Genomic DNA, 22,629 nt, shown 5'->3' on the forward strand with positions numbered 1-22,629 from the left:
TACCACAGGGACACTTCACATACAACACTCTACCTAAATACAACAAGGCACAGGGGAAAGCGTGTTTTTTCATGGCAAAGCAGAAAGCTTTTACATTAAGTGCTGTGTTAGAGTAGCAGTGTTGCCTCAGTTACATTTCTGTATGCTGATTGTAATTCACTGTTGTTATTCTGGTATTTTTAGCTAAAAAATGTGGCTGTTTTTCGTTTGCAGTCTTGCTGTATTACTGGGTGACGAGCTTTATGCTTTGTCTCTGTATATTTTGTTAAGATAACACAAAGTAGACACGCATTTCCTGCATTTGTTTTATTCCAGGTGAGATTCCAAACAACTGCAGGATTGCCTTTTGTCCTGGTCCTGCAGAGACGTGTGAGAGAAAATGAGAAACACTCAGGCACAGTTACACAGGCAGCATATATGCTTGCAATGCTCTCACTCAGAGATACACACATAAGTTCTCCTTGATTTTTAACATTACAATATCATCATTTCTGGTGATAGCCTACCTACGAATTACATTTCTTGGCAGATGTCTTTTGGTGCTTCTCACCCAAATTGTTGGTAATATTTATTAAAAAAAAAAAAACAAGGAGAGACTCAGTTGCAATAATTAGCAAAGTTTCTTCATGCAAAAACTTAAATTTTCGTTAAAACACTTTTGAACAGACCTTTCTGTCGTTATTCAAAAACAGCAGAAATGTATCCAGCAACATTTTCTCATTAAATTGTCACTGCTTTGTCTCCTCAGCATTTTTTTAGGACTGTTCTCCAATGCCAGTGTTTTTCTGTTTGTTTTGGTTTTGTGCCTGGGGTTTTTGTTTGTTTGTTTCAGCCAAGTTGGGCAATAATCTGTCAGATGGGCATTCAAGGGGATGCTGTAGAGAATTTGAATGGGAAAAGCAAGTCTGAAGGAGAAGTTTATCTCAGAAGACTAAAACTGCTATTTCTGCAAAAAGTTGTCTTCCCCATCCCAAGGCATATGGGAAGCAAGGAGAAAGACAGCACTAATGGGTTAGCCCAAATAGGAGAGCAGGAAGCAAGGTGTTCTCTCTGATTGATTTCACATTGGGAACTGCTCTGTTCACCTCTCCAGCAAAGGCCACAGCTCAGGAGGATCAGGCCTTTGTTGTTCAGAAAGTGGAAGGAAGTGGTGAAGTGACCACGTGTAGATATTTTTCTTTTCTGCTAGAAGTGCTGTTGTGAATTCAGTTTCTACTGGAATAGATTTGGCTTTAGAAAAAGTAACAGAGGGTGGTGACACACTGCAACAAGTTGTCCAAGGAGGCTGTGGATGCCCCATCCCTTGAAGCATCCAAGGCCAGGCTGGATGTGGCTCTGGGCAGCCTGATCTGGTGGTTGGTGACCCTGCACATAGCAGGTGGTTGAAACCTGGTGATCATTGTGGTCCTTTTCAACCCAGGCCATTCTATGATTCTATGATTCTATGAAAGCTGTGTGTGTGTGCTGCTTCCCAAGAAAGCTGTAGAAGAAACTCTCGGCTGGGGCTGCTCTTAGGATCCCTCCTCTCTCCCCACCAGAGCTCCTATCATTTCTGCTCCCTTCACAGACACTATGGCAAGGCAGGCAGGAAGGAAGTTGATGTTTGTTCTGAGAAGAATGATTCTTTGTTGGTAAGGGGTCTTCAGTGATGTATACAATTAATCTCCTGTCAGCTTTGCCAGTCTCAGGAGGACTCTTGGAGACTTCTTCAATTCTTCAAATGTTGGCTGTTCCCATGACATTCATTTTCTGAATCTGCATTTGGAAAAACCACCTAAACCCCACGGATCTTTTGCAGGCAGAGCCCACTTATTTGTACCAAGGCCATTTTAAAAGATGTTCTGTACAGGAGATTCAGGATTTTCTATGTCACAGGCCGATCTTCCTTGAATGTGAGGAGAATGCTGTAGAACTTACCCCAGTCTTCAGAAATGTCTCTGTGCTGAAACAGTCCCAAGTAGGAAAGCCATTCTCTCTGGAGAATTCTAAAGGTTTGACTTTTAACTGCTTTGATTGCTATTGCCTGACTAAATCATGAGACCTGGCTCTTTAATGTGGCTACAGATAATAGTGGGTGTCTGTGTGGGCTGACTGCCCCATAGGCTCTCTGCCTGTGTCCTCTTCCATGAAGGAAGGCGACTGAGTGGGCAGTCAGATGTGGTTGTTTTTTTAGCTGTTATCAGTATTCTCCCCAAACCAGCTGCGGAAAAGAAGCTGACAAACAGCTATTTTCCAGGACTTACCACAGTGATAGCATCACGCTGTGGACTTTTCCCATCAGATTTCTGGCATTCTCAGGAACCTGTGGTCCCAGCCACAGCCAGAGGAGACAATGAAGGTATTCTCAGCAGTGACATCTCTTGCAGTCCCTCTGGCACAACACTGCAGCTGTATGGATTGCAGAAGGCCTCAAAAACCCTTCCAAGGTTTTGACCTTTCTGTCTTTCCCTTCAAGATACTGTTGAGAGTTTTTCAGGAATAACAACACTGTGTGTAGGGACACAGTTCTCTGTTGGTTCAGTTGACATAAAGAAGCACAGGGAAATAATTCTGGTTTTGAACAGCAGGACACGAGTGCTTCTCAGCTAAAGCCCTTCTCACATTTGTTAAAGCTTTTTTACTGTGATGAATCACCATCACTAAGGACAGAGATGCCACTTTGGTCTCAGTTTATAACAGGAAGGACTTGGAAAGAGGTGAGCAGAATCTTTCCTCAATCTTCTATATTGAGGTAAATACTGACGATTGACACAGTGAAGTCAAGGCTTCTCCTATGAAGGCAGAAGATGCTAGGCTTTGCAGCAGGAAAAGAGGCGATAGCTGCTTTCCTGTGGCTATTAGGTTTTGTGTTCTTTGGGTTTTGTCAATGTATTCAAAAGGAAGTAGAAAACTATCTCTAAGGAAGCAAAGATCTTCCTTCCTGTTGGGAAAAGAGTCAGCGAGAATGACGAATTCCTTGCCAAGTGAGTCATTTCTTCACTTGAGAGACTTCAAAGCTTTAAATACTATTTTTCAGAGCACTGAGCTTCAGTATAAATTTGTGTGGGCTTGTAATGGATGACATTGATCTTCCCTTTATGGGAAATGATGCATAGAAAGATGACAGGGAAGTGGTTTTGCGTGCAATGCTGCAATATTGCACCTTCCCAGAACAGGTTTAACAAATGCCCTTTTATTGTGTTGCTCTCTGACAGAAGTAAGAAGCAAGTGCTTGGGACTGCTCAATGCTTCAAGTGTTACTTGTCAAATAGTCTACAGGCTAAGTAAATATTTATAGGATAAATAAAGTAAACTGCAGGTTTAGTTTGACAGTAGTACATTTTTTGAAATGTGACTGGAAATGATGTGACTAAAAGTAGGACTATAGCATGGAATTTATTAAGAAGCAGTAAAGCGGCAGCTTTTACATAGTGCTGTGTTAAAGCTTTAGCCCTGCAGTGGCTCTCTCATTTGCAAGCTTTCCAGCATTCCTTTGAGAAGCTGCAGTGAAGACCTCTGGTGGTTTCTGGTCTTGTGAGAGCTGAATATATTTGTTCTGCTGCTTTCAACTCACACGTTTATAGGGAATTCATTGTATATTCATGCTGGACAAACTTCAGGGCATAAACTGAGACAAAAACAGAATTATTTTCTCTTTCTTGGGTATTTGATAGCATGATAATATGCTGATCCTGCCTAAGGGAATGTCTATAGAAAAGTCTTTGGTGAGATCTTACAGAGGCCTTCCAGTACCTGAAGGGCCTATGGGACAGCTGGAGAGAGACTCTTTGTCAGTGGTGATAGGGCAAGGGGAAACGGTTTTTAATTACGAGTAGATTTAAGTTAGATGTTAGGAGGAAATTCTCTACTCAGAGGTTGGTGAGGCGCTGGCACAGCTGCCCAGAGAAGCTGTGGTGCCCCATGCCTGGAGGCGCTCAAGGCCAGGCTGGGCAGCTCAGCTGATAGAGGGCAGCCCTGCCCATGGCAGGGGTTGGGGCTGGGGTGGCTTTGAGGTCCCTTCCAACCCAAACCTTTCTGTGATGCTGTGATTATCATCACGCAGGACCTTCTAACAGGTGATTTGTCCCAAACGTTTCATATCAAGTTCTTAAATACCTGAAAATTGGATATTGTGATATGTTAAGACCATGTGCGGTCTTTGCACTAATTCCTTTTGAAGGCTCTTAAGAATCTTTAAGCCTTAGCTTAGGCAAATGGTCATGTGGTACATGGTCACAAAGCAAAAATCCCATGTGCACTGTGGATCCCATTTTGTGGAGGAAAACCCAGCTACAAGTCAACATGTAGGCTGTTATAGCTCAGAAACCCCACTGTGTCTTTGAGGCACTGGTGCTGTGATGCTCAGGCCAGCAGAGGAGCTCTCAGGGAATGCCACAGGGGCTCTTGGAGGGGACAACTGCAGGAATCTTGCTTTCCTTGGGAATCTGAGCAGGGACAGGCATCCTTTTTTTCTCGATACCTCTGGTAATGGCTGAAAAGAAGAATGGAAGCCCTAGGGCATGAGCTGGAATATTCCAATGTCTTTGGAAAACCTCCAGTTGCTCAAGCAGGATTAAATTTAAGGCCTTAACAGCTTGAAGAAAAGATTAAAAATATATGTACATCAAGCTAGACTCCAATGTATTTCATATGAAGAAATTTTTTCTTTTTTAATTACCTTAACCCAGCCTTAGTCAAAATGGTTCCTGAACATCTGCTCAGGCCAATGCTCAGTACTGCAGCCTCCTGCACTTTTTAAAATGATGGACTTCGAAAAACTCATCACTGGGGGAAAATAAAACTGAGCAGTTCAGTCACACAACCCCAGCTCTCAAGCACGGAATGCGAAACTGCCAGGAAAGAATAAGGAACAACACGCACAGAATTCTCTAATATCAAAATATAGCAATTTATTCAAGACACTGAATATGATCTGTTGATTCTCTCCTTAAAACAAATGAGCTACAATACACAAGGTGAATTTGAAGAAAGTGTGGGTGGGGGAGAAACAAAATAAGGGCTGATGTTGTTTCAACAGAACCTGGGAAATGCTGAAATGAGAACCAAGTCTGGCTGCAAGTCTGACACAGACAATAAAAACTGCAGAAGCCAGAATTCAGAATTTCAGTGAGTGGCTGAAAGAACATTTCTGCAATTGACAAAGAACCACATCTTTTAAAAAGGCAAAAGGAGGAAAAAAGGAGGAAAAATTAAAAAGGGAAAAAGAAAAAAGAAACCCAAAAACAAAGCAGACCCTTACATTTGACAAAGTGCACTTCACTTGGCTCTAAAATTAGCTATTTTTTCTCATTTTTTTTTAACAAATTAAAAGGAAATTTCTAAGATGTAGCATGGGGTTAATGTGTGTATAACCCTGTAAGTCAGGCCCGTTAGTGCCCCATAAGGGACCCAGTGTTTTCTACATAAAAGATCCAGTATCCTTCTAGCCCGCAGAGCAGAGAGGTTTTTAACAAATTGTTTTTTTCACTTCAAGGCCAGTTCCAGACAGCCAGCAATGACAAAAATCCAATCAGCTTCTTGATGGTTCCACAGTCCTGTTTGGTCACTTAGGTGGTTGTTCTTTTTATTTTTTTTTTAATTCTCTCTCACTAAAAAAAAACCTATAAACAAAATCCAAAATTACTGCACGAGAACATTGCTCAAGTCTGCTGGCCTGTTGTTTCATGCTATTCTGTTCCAGGGGCAGCCACAAAATGGCAGTGTTAGCCTAGGGATGTTTCTTCAGCAACAGAGGAAAGTGAGAGCAGTCCCAAAGGCCTAGGTTTAGATTTTGCCGTGAACTGATGCCTGGAGAAGCCTTCTCACTGCCTATGTCCTAAAGGCACCAGCCTGCTGGGACAGGATTATCCTTTGCAACTACATCTTTAGCTCTCCTCAGTCTCAACAGCTGCACACTTTTTATTTGAAAGCGACCTACTGCAGTATCTCAGAGGATCTTCCAGTCTTTAGGGAGGGGAAGAAAGTTTTGTTGGCTCGTCCAACATGGTGCTTGCCAATCTGATGGGTTTGTCCAGAGAACTCCCAGAAGGGCAGCCTCCCTCACAAAGAAGCTTTGCGAATCTACCCATATCAGAATTTTCTTGGCTTCTTACCTCCATGCAGACTGGCAGAGGAAAGGCGTCATTCTCACCAGCAGTTTGCAAAAAGGAGAAAGAAAAAAGAAGCACACACTGTTGACACTGCTGAGGTATCTACAGTATCTATTTCTGGAACAAGCACAAAGCTCAGGCTGAGCAAGGAGGCAGCCATGTGGCATCGCCAAACTCAGATTGAGCAAGCTCATGTCTTTGAATCCTGAGGTCTGGCTGAATTCAAGCATTGCACAATGGGCAACAAGAGCCAGCCCAGGGCCCCATCCACTCTGCCCTCTGCTCTCTGCAGACTGGGAACTTTTGTGTGATGTTCTCAGAAATGCCACCCAAAAGCAGCTTGGGAAGTTAACCATGTACATGCAACGACTCTTCTCCAAGCATCAACCCAACTGTGCTTTAGAAAACCACATAAAACCTTCGTATTCAAATTCAAGTCTCTCTTCTAGTAAGTACTCTTTTGTAAATAGTGACTTAAATTTGCAGGAGCACGTAGCTGCTATAAAACAGTGCAAAGCTGTTTGTGCTCATTTACAGCCACACTCCTGGAGCAGGAATCTACAAACTACACAGAGATGTATTTGACACTGAAAACAGTCCTCAATACCGTCCAGTGTCCAGTTCTCTGATACAAATTATAAACAAGCCTAATTGTAATTAATAACCAAAATACCACACAGCTGCTTTCCCCTCAGACTAATTAGCACTTTTTGCAGCTACTTATTTTCCTTATTTTCTCCTTTCCAAATACGTATCTTTAAGAAAAGCAACTGAAGCTGGCAGTGCCTGGTTCCACAGAAAGGACTCAGGTACTGTAAAGATTCAAGTACAAAGAGCGGAAAATACAAGAGAAAAAAGGAAATACAAATTCCACTATGCTGTGGTCTTGCACCACCAGTTCAGTATCAAGGCTCTTGTTTGATTTTTGCTCAGATCAAATCACTACTTCAGCAGCTGTGGTCAAATCAAAGGACAGATTCTGTGTTACAGAAATAGTGACTTTGGGTGGAAATGTGCTGTGCGATTTTCAGTTCTCAGTTTCCTTTTCTCTGTCCTACAAACCCTTACCTTGCCTGCAGGCTAGGGAGGATAGCAGCTCAGCTCAGGCAGTTCTGAGGATCTGTCTGAATAACACAGCCACCAACCAAAGGCTGCCTCAGCATTTACACCACTTCTAGCAAGCTCTGCCTTTGGCTTTCCTATACCTTTCCTGCATCCATCATTTGCTCTTACAGTACAGAAATCTTCACCTGCAGATGTCTAGCTCACAGTAAGGAAATCATGTCCAAACTGGATAGGTGGTACTTCAGAAGTCTTTATTGTCGTTTTTGCCCACTATAACTTTATCATGATATATATGTTAAGAAATATAGTTGATATATTGTTTATCAGGTCCTCATCAAATTGAGAGTTCTACGAATTCTATGTTGTCTTTTGAGCACTCAAAGCTAAACCTGTCTGGACAGACAGTGACCCTCCATCTGCAGACCCAGAGTCTTTCTTGACACATGGAGAACACTAGGCAGAGGGTGATGCACTTCCAGATGCAAAGGAAGAGCCCGGTTTTAGGCATGTGCCGACCACAGATGGTCAGGAGTGTGGCAAGAGTCCATTCTTCAACATTGATAGCCACAGTCAATGTATCTTGGTCCAGTTGGTCCCATTAAGTCACTGACTCACTGGAATAGAAACAGCTGATGGATGAATGCCAAGAATAGTGGAGGGCAGCACTGCCCAACAAAGGCACGGGCAGGCAAACATACGGTCTGTATGAAATCTGAACTGTCTCTTGAGGAAAGAAGATGGAGAATCATTTTCCCCACGTTACTGAGGATAAACAAAAGTATGCACTCACAAAACTGAATATTATATTTATGGTCTCAAAGCTACAAATTCCTTTTAATAAGCGTAAATCATCAAACAGCCACAAAAGTGAGAAGAGACGTATAAATCTCTGGCTGCTGGAAGAGGTCTCTTAATAAATGACTGGCATTTATGTTATCAGATGGCGTTCGGCCTTGCAGCACTTTCTGAGAGAGAAGACAAAAAGGATACTGCACCTTTCATGTTCCTTGGATTCTGTCATTATTTTTCCTTGAATTACACAACTGGTCTACATTTGGTGGCCATTTTCAGCTTTTAAAACTGTGTTCAACATAAAAAATATTTTTTTTCCAAAAATACACTGGGTTCTTTCTGTTAAAAGTCATCTTTCTCCTGTAAAAATCTTCCCCAGCACTGCATTCTTATATAAAGCACTTATTACACAATTTGCTCAAAGTGCCCTTGAGACGCTAAGATCTGAAGCATGGAGGATTCTTTTTCTTTTAAACGGAGAGAAAGAAAGGAAAAGAAACAGAGAAGAGAGGAGAAGCAGTCTGTCAAAAATTTTCATTGTCATGTCCACCTGGCTACATCTACTATGGGCATACAGGGAAAAAAAGAAAAAAAAATGGGCAAGAAGAAAAAGGAGAAAAAAAAGGAAGGAGAAGTTGGGAGTGGAAGGGAGAAATAAAAGGAAAACAACAAAAGTTCATCCTAAGCCTGGGATCCTCCAGGCTATAATATTCCAGCTGATAGAAAAACCACTGAACAAAAAAAGTAGTCTAGAAAATAGAAAGTGTTGTGATTACAAAGTTGAGCATTTCATCAGTACAAACTGGTCTTTGAACGTCCTTTGGGAGAGCAACTGTAGTGTCCAAATTGGAAGGAAAAAAATACAACACCGCATGGAGGAGGACTTTTTTTTTTTTTCCCTTTTGGTTTATCACAGCATTTTTCTTTTTTTTTTTTTTATTAATTTTTTTTTGGCACAGCTTTTTTTCCCAGCCATCAGAGCAAGTTCTCAGACGCAAACCAAACAGTGCAATGCCTAGCTGGTGGCTTCATGCTTCCAAGGCTGAATGTTCCAGGTGGAAACCATTCCCTCCCCCTCTGAAGTGACTGTGTTTTTACTCCTTGATGAAGGTTACGGACAAAATACTAGACACCTGTGGCCAGGGAGAGTTGGTTTCACAGTACACTCTAACTTTGTTCAAGTTCGTACAGTTCTGGAGCTGTTAAGAATAGTTTTGAAGAGTGCTTCTCCCCACACATTCACTGCTGGTCCATTTGAAATTTCTTCTAAAACTTCACTTTTACTTCCGCAGATCTAGAACACAAACCTAGAGAAAAAAGACTCAGGATTAAGAAACATTTTCAAAAGTTATCTGGAATTCCTACTTATATACAGCCCAGAATACAGGCTGATCAGCCAGCTGTGTGCTATCCTCCCAGGCTTCAAATCAAGTCTGTCTTGAGGACCTGTTTACATGCACACAAGCAAGGGAACAAAACAGAAATAGAAAAGATACACTGAAGGCTTAGCTGAGATTGCATTGAGTTACAAACAAGCATTCTGGTGGCACATCCTTCATACAACTATTTTTTTAGTTGCTTAAACCCTTCAATTTCTGAAGTATTTCCAAAATATATGCACAGGCTGGTCAGGCACGACACAGGACATAGAGCAGATAAGTGCCCAGTTGGAGCAGCTATTGGAAGCCATGGCACCAGTTCAAATGGTACAACTCAAATAACTGAACTGTGTTCTTTGTGTACCCTTCATTAAAAACAGTGGAAAAATACTACTCTACAGTAGAGTTATGCCAGCCAGATGTGTAGAAGAGTCATTTTAGTTAATGTATAGCATCCATGTGTCCTTCACAAGCTGATCATGCTTTAACTGAATTTTTTAACAAGTAACAAAAAAAAACCTGTAATGAATAATTAGTTTATGTAGCTTTCCTTTACCACAGGATGAACTTGCTGGGTATTGTACTGAAAAACTGCTCCCACAGGTACTATTCAGAGGTACATTTCTTCTGTGGGGTAAAATTAGAAAGCCCCAGACCAACTCTGAGAATGTGTGATCACTCAGTAAAAACTGACATTTAAGAACACTACCGCTGTTCTTATCAAGTATGTACTTAAAATTCATCTCCATCTTTGACAGTATTTACCAATTCCACAAGCACTCTTCATTTTCAATAAAAGCATCACCTCCTAGCATACAAAACCTTTCAAATCAGGAGCAGTTCTAATATACTCCACAGAAGTACTTATTTCTGTTTGGAGCTGTCTATACCTTGAGTCCTGTCCAGAAAAGGCAACATGGCTTACATGTTTTTCATTGACACTCTCCAGAAGAATAACTGCCTCTCAACATTTACGACGTGTAAAGCTTCTTACCGATCCATCTGATGCGCTTGCTCCCACTTTGTCTCCTCTAGCATTCCAGCAGACTTCAAAGATGCCTCCGGTGCCTCGGTAGCTATGTACTAGAGTTCCACTCTACAAAGCAAGAGAGCATGCAAACGTTCAACACGGAAGTTCCCTCTTTTTCTGTGTCACTATATTAAAGAGAGGACAGTGGTGGTGCGTGGGAACTGTTCATCTCACCTTACTACAGTCTATCATCTTTGTAAGATGCTAAAGTTAAGAAACTGGTCTTTGATACTGAAGAGAAACAGGCTCATCCAGAAAGACATCTACACTATGAATCTTAAACATCTGTTTTTGTCAGCTCTACAGCAGTAAAGGTCTGTGGAGTTAAGCTGAGATGTCTCCCTCTAAAGTTTATTGTTTAATTCAGTGCTTTGGCATCAATATTCAAAACCACATCCACGGAACTGTGGAACTGTATGGCACTTTTGCCATCAGTATGAGAGAGACTGGGTCTTCTCCAAGTTCTCTGTGCAATATACATCTCCTTGCATTAGAAACAAGTAACGGAGAACTTCCAGTTTCCAAGCATGTACAGATAACCAAACAGTTTCAGAAAAAAAGCTGTGTGGACATGAAAGTAGAACCCAGCAATTTTAGCTTGTTTTCAGTACTTAGGATCTAGTACATGAGTGGAAAGAACTTGGCTTTGGGAAAAAAAAACTCCAAATGCTCCACCTTTCTCTGGAGTATCTCCCATCCCTGGTCTGTATTCCCTTTGTATCCCTCATCTCACCACCACAAAGGATAAGCCAGGTGCATCAGATTCACAACTGAACTCATCTTGTTACTAAATACAAGCATCACTTATTTCTAGTGACTCAACCGTTATGCTGGGATTTCTATCAGTCAGTACAAGCAGGCTAATCCTATCATTACAGAGGCATATATATTTTCCATTTATGTTTTTGCTCTTAATGTGTCATTCACATGAATCAAAATAGTACCTGAGTATTCCATATATGGACACATTTGTCAAAGGACCCACTGGCTAGATATTTTCCATCGGGACTAAAAGCTACACTGTAGACAGGCTCTTGATGTTTTGTTAACGTATGGATGCAGACACCTCGGTCAACGTCCCACAGCCGAACAGTGGAATCAAATGAAGCACTACAAGAAGCATTCAAACACAAAGCATGTCTTAGTTTGGGTGTTAATCCATTTGTAGTTTGATACTGTCAATGCCTGAAAAGAATACCAAGAGTTTTATTTTTTCTGGCTAAGCAGAAAACAATGTTTCAAACAGAACAGCAAAACCTTAACACGTTAAATTGTACATTCTCCATGACAAGGACTGTACCTACAGAACTGAATTCTCACATGTAGGTCTTAGCCCAAAGAAGACCAGGCTCCTCTTTCTGAGGTTCCACCTGCTGTTATCCAGGAAGGTAAAATGCACATTGCCATTAATAGGATAAACTGTTCCAGAGAAATCTTAGAGAAATCTAGTCCTTAAGAATTTGTGCTTTTTATTAATAAACATTCTGCAATTCTCTAGAATTGTGATTCTTTTTGTTCTGTTTCAGTGCTGGTTTCTCTTTTTTTTTTTTTTTTTTTTTTGTTGGTTGTTGTTATAGATCATCTACATCCCCAACTGTGGGCCTAGAGAAAGGCAAGGGAAATAACTGGTACTAAAAATGATACTAGAAGAACAACTCCAAGAAAGCCAAATTCTTCCATGTCCACTACCAGACTGAGGAATAAAAGAAATAGAACAACTCAATGCGATTCTTTCCCAAATGGAAAACATCATGAACTGATTTGATAATCTCATGGTACTAACCCTTAATTGGCATTCTACAAGTAACCAGATTTCCTAAACTCATAGAAGAATTTTGAACAGATTTTTAAGTAGAATTTTGAGCGTTATCCATTAATTAACAAGACTTCAAAAACAGTCAGTATCTGTCCAGGTGAACTGATGACCCTTGTTAGAACACATTCTGACTGGCTTAACAGGCTGCCATCTGTTTCATTTAAAACATGCACTCATAACAACCAGATGCTGGATATGAAGGTACAATGCCACATTTAAAATCATTTCCAAAAAGTTAAAATATCCTATGACTCAACTCCTCTTCTTTTTCGTCTTTCAGATACAATTCCTCTGCCTTTTGTATCCATCCCCCTGATTTAGAAGTGCAGGTACTGTTTACTTTATTCACCAGATGGCTTATTAGAACTGTAAACAGGAGACTGACAGCAAGGTAGCAGTGGAATTACATGTCAGAACAATGATTCTTCTCCTTGGTAGGCAATAGAAAGAGGTGTATTTTTACCTTGCTAACATGATGTTGGAGTTTGGGTTGCTGGTGCCTGGTCCTGTGGGACTCCATTTGATAGTATAAATCTCTTTGCTGTGAGCCTGAAGGTCATGTACACAGGTATCTTGCTTCATACTCCAAATCTATATTAGAGTAATTGCAAAGGGGTAAAAACAGCAACATTAAAAATCTCAAGTGAATTATTTCAGTTCTCTCCATGTTATTCTTGCAGTTTGTTTACTTAGTATCCAGACACACATACATATACATAAACACAACCTAATTTGAGTTTATTAATACAGCAGTTTGACACCTACCACGCACAGGTCAGAACAGACCCATGAGAGAAAAGTGCCACACATTTAATAGTACTTATTCAATCGATCAGAAGAACTGAATAGTTGCTATGCTGGCCATTGCCAATGCATGTATTTTCATACAGAATCTGAAGTTATTCTATTCAGAGAAGTTCAACTTGCAGTTTGAGTCACAGAACCCAACAGCAGTCATCTTACAGAATAAGAGTAAACTCTTTGTAACTGCTTAGAATGTAGCCATTTTCCCAACAGCCAAGTCAGACTTTCCTTTCCTTCCCAAACTCAATTTGTTTTCCTGGTATTTTTAACAGTATGGATGATGGAAGAAGATCAGCTATGTATGCAGTGCTGCATAGCCAAACAGTTAAATGCAAGATAAACAACATACAGCAGAGACAGCAGGTAACTTAGTAAATATGTTCTTCAGGTAACTGAGGAAATAAGACTATGCTAACAGGACTAATTCACAGCAAGCACAGTAAGTCAGAAATAGTCCATTTTGGAAAGATACCAAAAAAGTAGGAAGAATTTAACTCACTTGTTATAATTTGCACTGTGAGGGAAATGATAGGTTCTTATGATGACTTTTCAGCAGCATACCCAAGTCTACTTTTGGAAATGTAACACAAAACTTTTATAGGAGCTATATTCCATAGCTAAAAGGCAACATATTCCAAGAAGTTGCAGAAAAATATCAAAAACTAAAAAAAAAAGCTGGAGAGGATTTGTTTCCAAAGGAAGAACAAAATTTGCCTGAAAAGGATTTGCAGTCTCTGTCACTGAAGGAGTGATAGAGGCCTTTGGCTAGGCCAGTGATAGCAAATGACTCTTGTGCTAAATTCAGTCAGAAAAATGAACTGGTACCAACAATCCATGGTGGTTTTTGAAACAGCGTGGAACGGGTCACTCTGACCATGGGGTCAGAATGTGTATGCAGAGTAACACTGGTTACTGCAATATGCTCTGTAGTAGAATACAAGATGAGGTGTTCTCTTTATGTCTCTCCTAGCTCTATTTTCTGTAAATTTCCACTCTTCTGAATAGTCTAGAAAAATGTTTCTAGAATCCACAGGGAATGAGACTCCAGAGGGAATGCGGCGAAGACAGAACAGGATGGAGCAGAACACATTACATGTCTACATATTAAGAGAAAATACTCCAAACAGCAGTGTTAACCTCACTCTCATCTATATTTATAAGTTTTGCTGCTGTTTCCATTCTTACACATAGGCTGTGTGCACTAGAAATGCCTCTTGCCTTACCTGTGTTGATCAGCAGTGGAAAGCGATACAAGCTTTAACTCAATTATGTTATGAGAAATGTGTATTACTAATGCAATTCTATTTGCAAACCTGCATTTTGCCTGGGATGTTTGCTTTGCTCAGAGAAAACAGTATATATTAACAGTAGCGTTGGGCTAGCTCTGCAGTCCAGAAGGAGGGCTTAGTTCTTACAATATAGATCTTCCTGTATATACATAGCCTTCATTTAATGCAGCTGGGAAGGAGCAGCAAGACTGAGAAGAGTTTGGGCTGGAAAAGCTCCATGACAAGAAGTATTTCGGCAAGCCCAGAGCCTCTCTGTACTAACAGTACTTTGCTGGTACAGTGCTGTGGCCTGATAGCCAATGTTATTCCCAAAAGAGAATCTGGATGAATCCCATCTACCTTTGAGTACCTAACAGAGGTAAGTAAACCAGCAGTACAGCTGCCTTAGGCTTCCTATACAATGAATGGATAAAGAAGTATTTTCAGAGAGAACTTCAGATTTTTGCTGGGCTCAGAATATTACTGTCCTGTCCCACTGCTTTGGCCAAGGCTTTTAGAAAAAAAAATCAGATGACTTCAGTGAAATTACTTTCAGACAGAAAGACTCCAAGGGGAAAATTCTTTACCTTTACTTTTTTTTTTTTTGCAATAGGCTGCTTCTCAGCATAAGGAAGTTCCTATGAACTTCCATTGACAGGCAAGCAGGTATATATATATATCTGTATATAAATATATATGTGTACATTTAAACTAAGAATATTCTGTGACAGTGACTTATCAGTCACTTGATATTTATTTGGATAGGATGTTTCAATTTTCCCAGTGGCTACTTCTCTATTTTCAATCTTTCCCATTGGCTTTAAGAAACCTGTGATAAATTAAACTATTGTTCAGGAAGAGTATTCAGTCATATAGTATATAATTCCGGAGAAGATTCTGAGAAGACTGAAAACCAAATAATTTTTGTCTTTGCTTTCTGATCAGCAGGTGTGGAGATTATATTACCTTTAATGTCATATCATCAGAGCAAGATGCTAGTAGCATGCCAGATGGGTCCCACTTGATAGCATTAACCTCATTCTGAAATAAAGAGCGATTTTATTAGGTGAATATTCAGGTTACCCGCATTGTACTGGGCACCCAGCAGAGGGCGCTCAAGCTTTATGTCTCCAACAAGGTGAACTACAAATCGCAGCTCTGCTCTACGGGCAAACAAAACAAGAGCTGCCTCCGTAAGAAACTCTCTGAACATCATGTAGGAATGGTCACCATTTTGCGTTTGTGAAAAGCACACACAATCAGTCTTCTGATATGTTTTTCTCGTGCAACCACTCTCAAACTCCTCAACTGCAAGGATTTAAATAAACCCTCAATCCAGACAGAATCATAACACATCATTAACTGATTTTTAAACTGAAGTATTTCTTAGCTTAATATTTAGCAGATCTGCAACAGAAAATACCAGTGGGGCACAGAGTTCTGTGGACTTTATCATTCTTAGTATTGCAGTTCTATAACACAGGCCTCTCTAAAAGACTGCATTTCTGACAAAATTCAGCATACTGAATATTTCATGATTTTTTCCAGGTTAGTTTTTATAGCACTTTGCAATTAACTAAACCAAATGTATCCCCATGGCAATCAGAAAGTTTCTGGTGCTTTTTTGAGGGTCATACATCTGTAGTTTAAAAGAGCATTGCACAAAAAGGAAAAAGAATCTTTTTTTTTTAAAGCGCAGACTGACTCAGAGTCTCAGTGAAAATAATCCTGGAAAACATGCTGATTTCACTTCATCCGTTTTACATGTTTCAACTGACATTAAGAGGAACTGTACAAATATTTGAAGGCAAAATTTGGTCTGTGTGCAAAATGGTGCAATTCATATAATCATAAAAACCACCGTTCTGCAAGTAGGAACATAGAACTTGCCATAAAATGGCAGCCTAATGTGAGTTTAACCACAGACTAGCTAGAGGTCCCCAAAAGCATTACTCTTCCTCTGTGTGGAGACAGCCAGTTCTGGGAGTTAATATCTACATTACAGCTCTGTATCCCATAGCAGTTTTCTCATGAATGAAAGCTGGAAAAACTAGCCTTTAACAGGCACTGTGTACTAAAAAATGAGTTGTAAAATACATCTTAAACAGATATTAGACGAAATTGATTTTAAAACTGAACGACTGGAGATAAACTGTTCTCTTCTTATTCATCGTTCTCACTTTCTGAAGGAAATTACACCAGTGGTAAACAAAATCTTATTTATTTATGTGCCTTCAGTCTGCAGCTCCTGATACATATAAATAGTCTCATTGTTTAAGTTGCAGGTTTTGCCTCCTACAATGATTTAGAACAGTTTATCCCTTCTCACAGGCAGTGACTCACTCCCAAAGAATATGTTTTTAGGGAAGCAATGGGATATAATGCCAGCGGCTCCAGAATGCAAACACATCAGCTGTCATCGTTATTACGTGCGGCTGTGACTTAATCACTAACATTTTAGACTTCTTAAACTTACTGTGTGTCCTTGAAAGGTTTTAACGGGACGATCACAGCCAAGTCTGCACACGTGAATGCACATGTCAGTGCTGCAGGAGGCAAAAGTAGTGTTGTTCTGCCAGTCTACATCCAGAGCAGGAGCTGTGAAGCAGAAACAACAGACGGAACATCAGGGAACACAGCAAAGAAATATTCAACCCCAGTCATTTTCCTTCTGTCACCCACGTGGATCAAAGAAACTAAAAACTTGTTGTGGACCTACCACCTGCAACTAGCTGCAGGCCTGACAGACACTGTCCGAAATTTTCTCTTATGCAGTGGGTGATTTAGATGCTTTGTGCAGGACCTAGCTGTGAGAATCTTCTGGACAAAAGAGGGCAAAACTATCCTGCTCATGTACCGTTCATTTCTCTGTAAGCCAGTCCAACCAAGCTGTTGGGAAAAAAAAAATTGTGAAGAAAGAAGATGATTTCAGCTGGGTTAGAGTTTGATCAGAATGTGAATGTCAGATAATACACACGGGAGGGAGGAGCTCGTGGCCATCTTCCTTTATACTCTGCGCAACAATGAGTGCAAACCTGCTGCTCTGTGCAGACACAAGTGGATCAACAATATCTGTATTCAATTAAATTTGGCTGTGGATAGATTTAAGATCAGTACATTGATCAAACCTATCTGAAATCACAGGATGAGTTTCTGAAGAGGGTTTGTCATTAATGGAGACTGAACTACTGAAACTTTGTACATCGACAGCACCTCAGCACGTAACTATAACTTGTGTGCAAAATTGTAAAAAATCTCTAAATCTTTACAGTAAGTGTTTCTGTGTCTGCTGCATGTTTTTTTTTTTCTTTCTTTTTTTCAATTCAAGAAAGAGTTTTGCCGCCCTCCAGAGGATGATATGGGACTTGCCAAAACACAGTAATGATCATTTTCTGCACACTGGTGAGAAGTGAATGTCTCAGAATGAGACTGGTGTCTAGAAAGCAAAGTTGAATCTCTCTCTGGCAACAGTATAATGTAAGTTTGTTGTTAAAATGAAAATAAGAAATGCCATAATGCAAAGATGCTTAGAGAAATACTTTTATAATACAGAGGTAAAAAGATACCTGTTCTGCCAAGCCTATTCTATTCAAATACATTTTTTCTGCTCTAATTTTCATGAACTGTAAAATGAGACTGAACGTCACTTGACCATCTGATAGCTCTTTAAATGAGAACAGAGGGCTGGAATTGTTTCAAATACAAGTATTTATTTAGAATATTAAAGAAAATTCTTAATAAAGCTCTGCGACAGGTAAGGAATCCATTCTTTGTAGAACTGTAAAGGAAATCTGTGTGAGAGAGGCAGATTATTTCGAGATTCCCGATGAATGGGAATAAGAATCAGGAAACAGTGAAAGATTTTGTTTCTCTAACTGCCTGTTTGTCTTTTATTTTTTATTTTTAAGCTGCAAGCTTAAATACAATAGGATAAGTTAAACTTGTATTACTGTTCCAGAGCAAACAAAAGATCTGTCTTCATTAACAGCTATATACCTTTGGGGCTAATATCTAGCATGAGACATGAGTTGAAAAGTAATTTTCTGAAAGCCACTGGCACCTGAAGCAATGGATTTGCATTACTGTATAATTTGAATTATACAATGTTGATAATTAATACAGATTCATTTATTAGTGTGGTTAATCATATGTTTACTGGATAAATAACTACATGAAACTGTCTAAAAAAAAAAAATCCAACGTAGATTTTGATGCAAGTAATTGAATTGCCAAACGCTGGCCAATTGCTTGAAAACACTTAGAATGTCACCTAGTAAAAGCAGTAACAAGCCCTGAAGAAACGCAGCCATAATAAATGCCAAGAACAAATGTATTACAACAATTATCAGTTAATTCAGGCCACTTTGCATCAAATTTTGGTACGTTTTAGAATGAGAAGCTCAAACATGGAGTTAATTCTTCTTAATGAGTCATTCAGAGCACTTAAATGTCTGAACAGGGGTGTAACATCAAGATGGAGGCCTTCAAGACCTAGATAAAGGAGTCTTAAAGTTATGACAGTTTTGTCTGCACGTGTGTAACCCAAACAAGTGGTAAGAGCTGAGTAAAAATTTTGTTGTTTCTAGGCCAACCGCTTTGAGACTTCAAAGACATATGCAAAGAAGAATGCCACACAAGTATGTGACTAAGCAACTATGATCTGTGCAGACCAGATGTTTAAATGCCACATTTAATCTCTGTATTGATAAGATTTTCAGATTCCAGATATGGTGAGTAATTTGCAGTCAGTCTGTTCTAGTGAAAAGGTGAAGCAAGAAGGTCAAGTTGAGGTCTTGGCTTTAGAATTATCTAGGGACAAAGATTTCTACTGATTTTAAGGGGCATGAATTTGTTCATATGCTTTTGGCCTATCTGTAATTTGTTGTTTTTTACATTCCTATCAAGACATATTTGAAATGATAATTCAATTCAGTCATGTCTAATGGTTGAAAGACAGCACATGTAGTAACAATTTTTCTTGTATTGCACTGGAATAAATATTAAAGTTTTCAACTTGCTAAAGGGAGAATGATGATGCGTCCCCAGTGCATGTTGCTAAGACAGATACACTTCAGTGAACATGATTCTGAAGAGGTAACCAGGCTCTGAATCCATAACTATTTAGATCAATAGCTAGGGATTAGTAAGCCTAAGAATTTCATTACCTACAACATTATACAGTGCAAAATGTGGTTTAGTGAAACAGTTCTGATTGATAAATAAATGCTGCAATGAGAAAATGTGTCAACAGACACTGGCTCCTCCAAACTGACAACTGAATTAATAAACTTGGAGTGACAAAAATGTAGAGTATGGATCTGCTGTGTGCATGGACATAGTTTTTGTCTTCCACTGAACAGCCATTTCTTTTGCAAATAGATGTGAGTATTTGAGAATGAGACCAACTGGAAATTGAATTTAAGACTGTGGAAATTAACATCTTAGAATCAGAACGATGTGTTTTTTAATACCAGTAAGTACCTTGTGTATGACTGCTGTATGAAACAGTGATTAGTTACAGTGAACCTTTATAGCATCAGAACCTGTAATGTTTTTGATGGTTTTAATCTCAGTTTGATTATGCTCATCAGAAATATTTAATTGTGACAATTAACCAGGTTTGGATTATGAATTCAATCATCATCTTAAAAGTCTGATCTCATGTGAATTTATGATTACATCAGTGATTGCTGTTACTCAAGACTACTCAGAATCTATATCTTGTCTATATCTTGTATCAGAATCTGTCTCCTGTGTTCTTGAGAAGGACATGAATGTACAACTGATAGTCCAAGTAAGATTGCTGTTGACTTCTGATAATTAGACAAAACAAATACAAAAGAAATTCAAGTTAAAACTAAAAGATGAGAAATCCCCGAGGACCTTCATGCTTGCCACAGAGAATGCAAACTGTTGAGAGATCCGCATTTACTTCTTTTTAAAGTTACCATTTTAACCTTGATACTACTCAAGTACATAGATAACAACACAAGCATTCAGCAGAGTAGTCTTGGCTGGCATGTAAATCCTCTTCTGGAGCTCAGTTTGACTTTCAAAGCTGCTTTTCATAGAAACCTATCCCACTTAAAGGGGGATAAACCCAGAAACCATGCTACTCAGAATAGTTAAGGCACAAAAATACTGGTTCACAATTTGTTTTTTCTCTGGCAGACAGATTTTTACAATAGGCTGATAAAATTAAGATGTGTATTTTACGTCAGTAACATGAGCTCTGCAAAGATTACCTGAATGGAAAGGAAACTGCTGTTTAGCTTCTCCTGTGTGAGCATCCCAAATTATTGTTGTCTGCATAAGGAAGAAGGGGGAAGAAATGGTTAGTGACTGTTCAGCTCAGAGAACAAATAGAGAGAAGAGTTCTGAGGGCCACTGAGAAGCAATTGTAGAATTATTGACTGCAGAGAGCCTTGTGTGCTGTACAGCTGAATAAACAGAAATCCCTTCCAAATATTACAGAATAATTATCTAAGTGTGGATATAGAAGTATCACCCCTATAGAGGAAGTAATGTAACTGCTAAAAATAGGCATATTCTCACTGAATGATGCCAGAGGACAGTACAACAAATTTATAATTAGCATTTTGTTACAGCTGTTTCAGTTATCAAATAAGACTTCCTTTCTCCGAAGATGCAAGTTGAATTTGACTGCAAACCTAAGTGATACTACATTTCTAATAATTAAATGATGACATAAACTGTTTAGCTGCAGAGTACCTACCACTTCCTGCTACTGTGGCAGGACAGACTAAAGTACTACAGGTTCAAATCATTCCCACAGCACACGTAAGCAATTTCCCAACTCAAGGTGAACGGTCAGCTTATGGCAGTACGTACTTTGAGGAAATAAATGAAGGCTGCCTCACCTTGGTGATAACAGATCTCATGAAGAATCACTGCTGTTACTGGGAAATGTTGTTAGGAGAAAAATGGAGCTGCATACAGGCCAGTATTAAAAGGAATAAAACTCAATTCTCACAAATTCCCATTTTTATAACTATGTGAAAATACAGATTCATCTACCCTACAAATCAGAGTGAGTCTGAGTGCATTTCCCTCGACTACTGGAGAGGAGCACTGTCTGTGCATCCCACTGTAACACAGGCCAAGAACTCATCACTTGGAAGTACCATTTTTCTCTCCATATTTTACAAAGGAAGCCAAAGATGACACACAAATCTAATTTTTCAGATGTCAAAAGTTAGGCAAGTGTTTATTTTCCAGTTTCAGTTTTAATGGATTTCTGCTCATCATCAGCAGTCATCTGTTCATCTTAATCTCTAATATGCACTTAGCTGAAACGAGCTTTTGCTCAATTTTCAGTTGAGAACAACCATATTTTGCATGTTTGTAAAGGAAGCCATATATATTTTATCCAAATACAACAGTTTCGATAATTAGATGAGCCAAAAATGCAGTCAGTATGTGTAAGATAACTTCCTTCTTGGAAACTGCTGTGGTTGATAAAACCATATATTTAAGTAGTAGAAGCAGTTCTTTCTTTCATTTAAGATGCTATTTTAAATAGGGAGCAAATGGAGAGTTTTTTAAAACAAACTTCCACACAAAAATTCACGTATTTATGTGAAGTCTCAAAAACGTTCTCAATCACTTAACCCAAGGAAATCCAACACACATTAGAACAAATTAAAGAAACTCCCCACAACTCCCACAGCATCTGGAGCACAAGAAAACAGTCTTATGGAATTCAACAGCACATGCTCACTGAGTCAGCACACTTAGAAGTTATAATTAAGTATTTTTAGAACTCACTTTATCAACACCAGCACTTAAAATATAATTCCCCTTTTTGTTCCACTTCAGGGCAAATATTGGACCTTTATGTTGACCTAAGGTGCTTGCAAGGTTACCTGGAATAAAGAAAAAGTTAACATTATAATTTGTTTATGAATTAGTCAACTTATTCTTTATTGCTGTTAACTGTGTAGGACCATTGATTCTTGTTTGACTTACCATCTTCTGTCCATATTCTTGCAAAACCATCATATGAGCCTGTAGCCAATAGTGTTCCATCACTCTGTTGGGATGTATATAGATGTCAAAGGTCAATACTAGATGAAATCTGTTCCAACCAAAATGTTCTTCCCCCCCCCCGAGGTTTGTGCATTACAATTTATAGGTAATCTGAGTCCACACAATAAAATGGACAGTATCATTATTATATAATCTAAACTAAAGGTTAGTACTGCAAATAGAATGAGGAAATAAAACCCTCTGATGGCACAGCTCTGAAAAACTGAGCTAATGCCATCAGATAAAAGTAATTTATTCAAGAGGATTAGAAAAGGAAAACAAGATAGAAAAAAATTATTTGGGATTCTTCCAGAAAACAAACAGATATTACATCTCA

General features: G+C 39.2%; 1 protein-coding gene across 4 annotated transcripts in view; it reads right to left on the minus strand.

Annotated features, from left to right (window-relative positions):
- Positions 1-5,554: 5,554 nt before the first annotated feature.
- Positions 5,555-22,629, minus strand: part of TBL1X (transducin beta like 1 X-linked) — a 197,839-nt gene continuing 180,764 nt past the window's right edge. For all 4 annotated transcript variants that reach the window (XM_052664954.1, XM_052664952.1, XM_052664953.1 and 1 more), the window contains 9 exons: positions 22,233-22,296; positions 22,032-22,129; positions 20,489-20,549; positions 16,720-16,841; positions 15,210-15,284; positions 12,635-12,762; positions 11,300-11,465; positions 10,320-10,421; positions 5,555-9,253 (listed from right to left, as the gene is read on the minus strand). In XM_052664954.1, coding sequence (XP_052520914.1) covers positions 9,227-9,253; positions 10,320-10,421; positions 11,300-11,465; positions 12,635-12,762; positions 15,210-15,284; positions 16,720-16,841; positions 20,489-20,549; positions 22,032-22,129; positions 22,233-22,296 — 843 coding nt within the window. In that variant the 3' untranslated portion in view covers positions 5,555-9,226. The remainder of the gene's footprint in view (positions 9,254-10,319; positions 10,422-11,299; positions 11,466-12,634; positions 12,763-15,209; positions 15,285-16,719; positions 16,842-20,488; positions 20,550-22,031; positions 22,130-22,232; positions 22,297-22,629) is intronic.

Source organism: Tympanuchus pallidicinctus, unplaced genomic scaffold (genome assembly GCF_026119805.1).
Source record: "Tympanuchus pallidicinctus isolate F22 unplaced genomic scaffold, pur_lepc_1.0 scaffold6, whole genome shotgun sequence".
Classification (NCBI taxonomy): domain Eukaryota; kingdom Metazoa; phylum Chordata; class Aves; order Galliformes; family Phasianidae; genus Tympanuchus; species Tympanuchus pallidicinctus.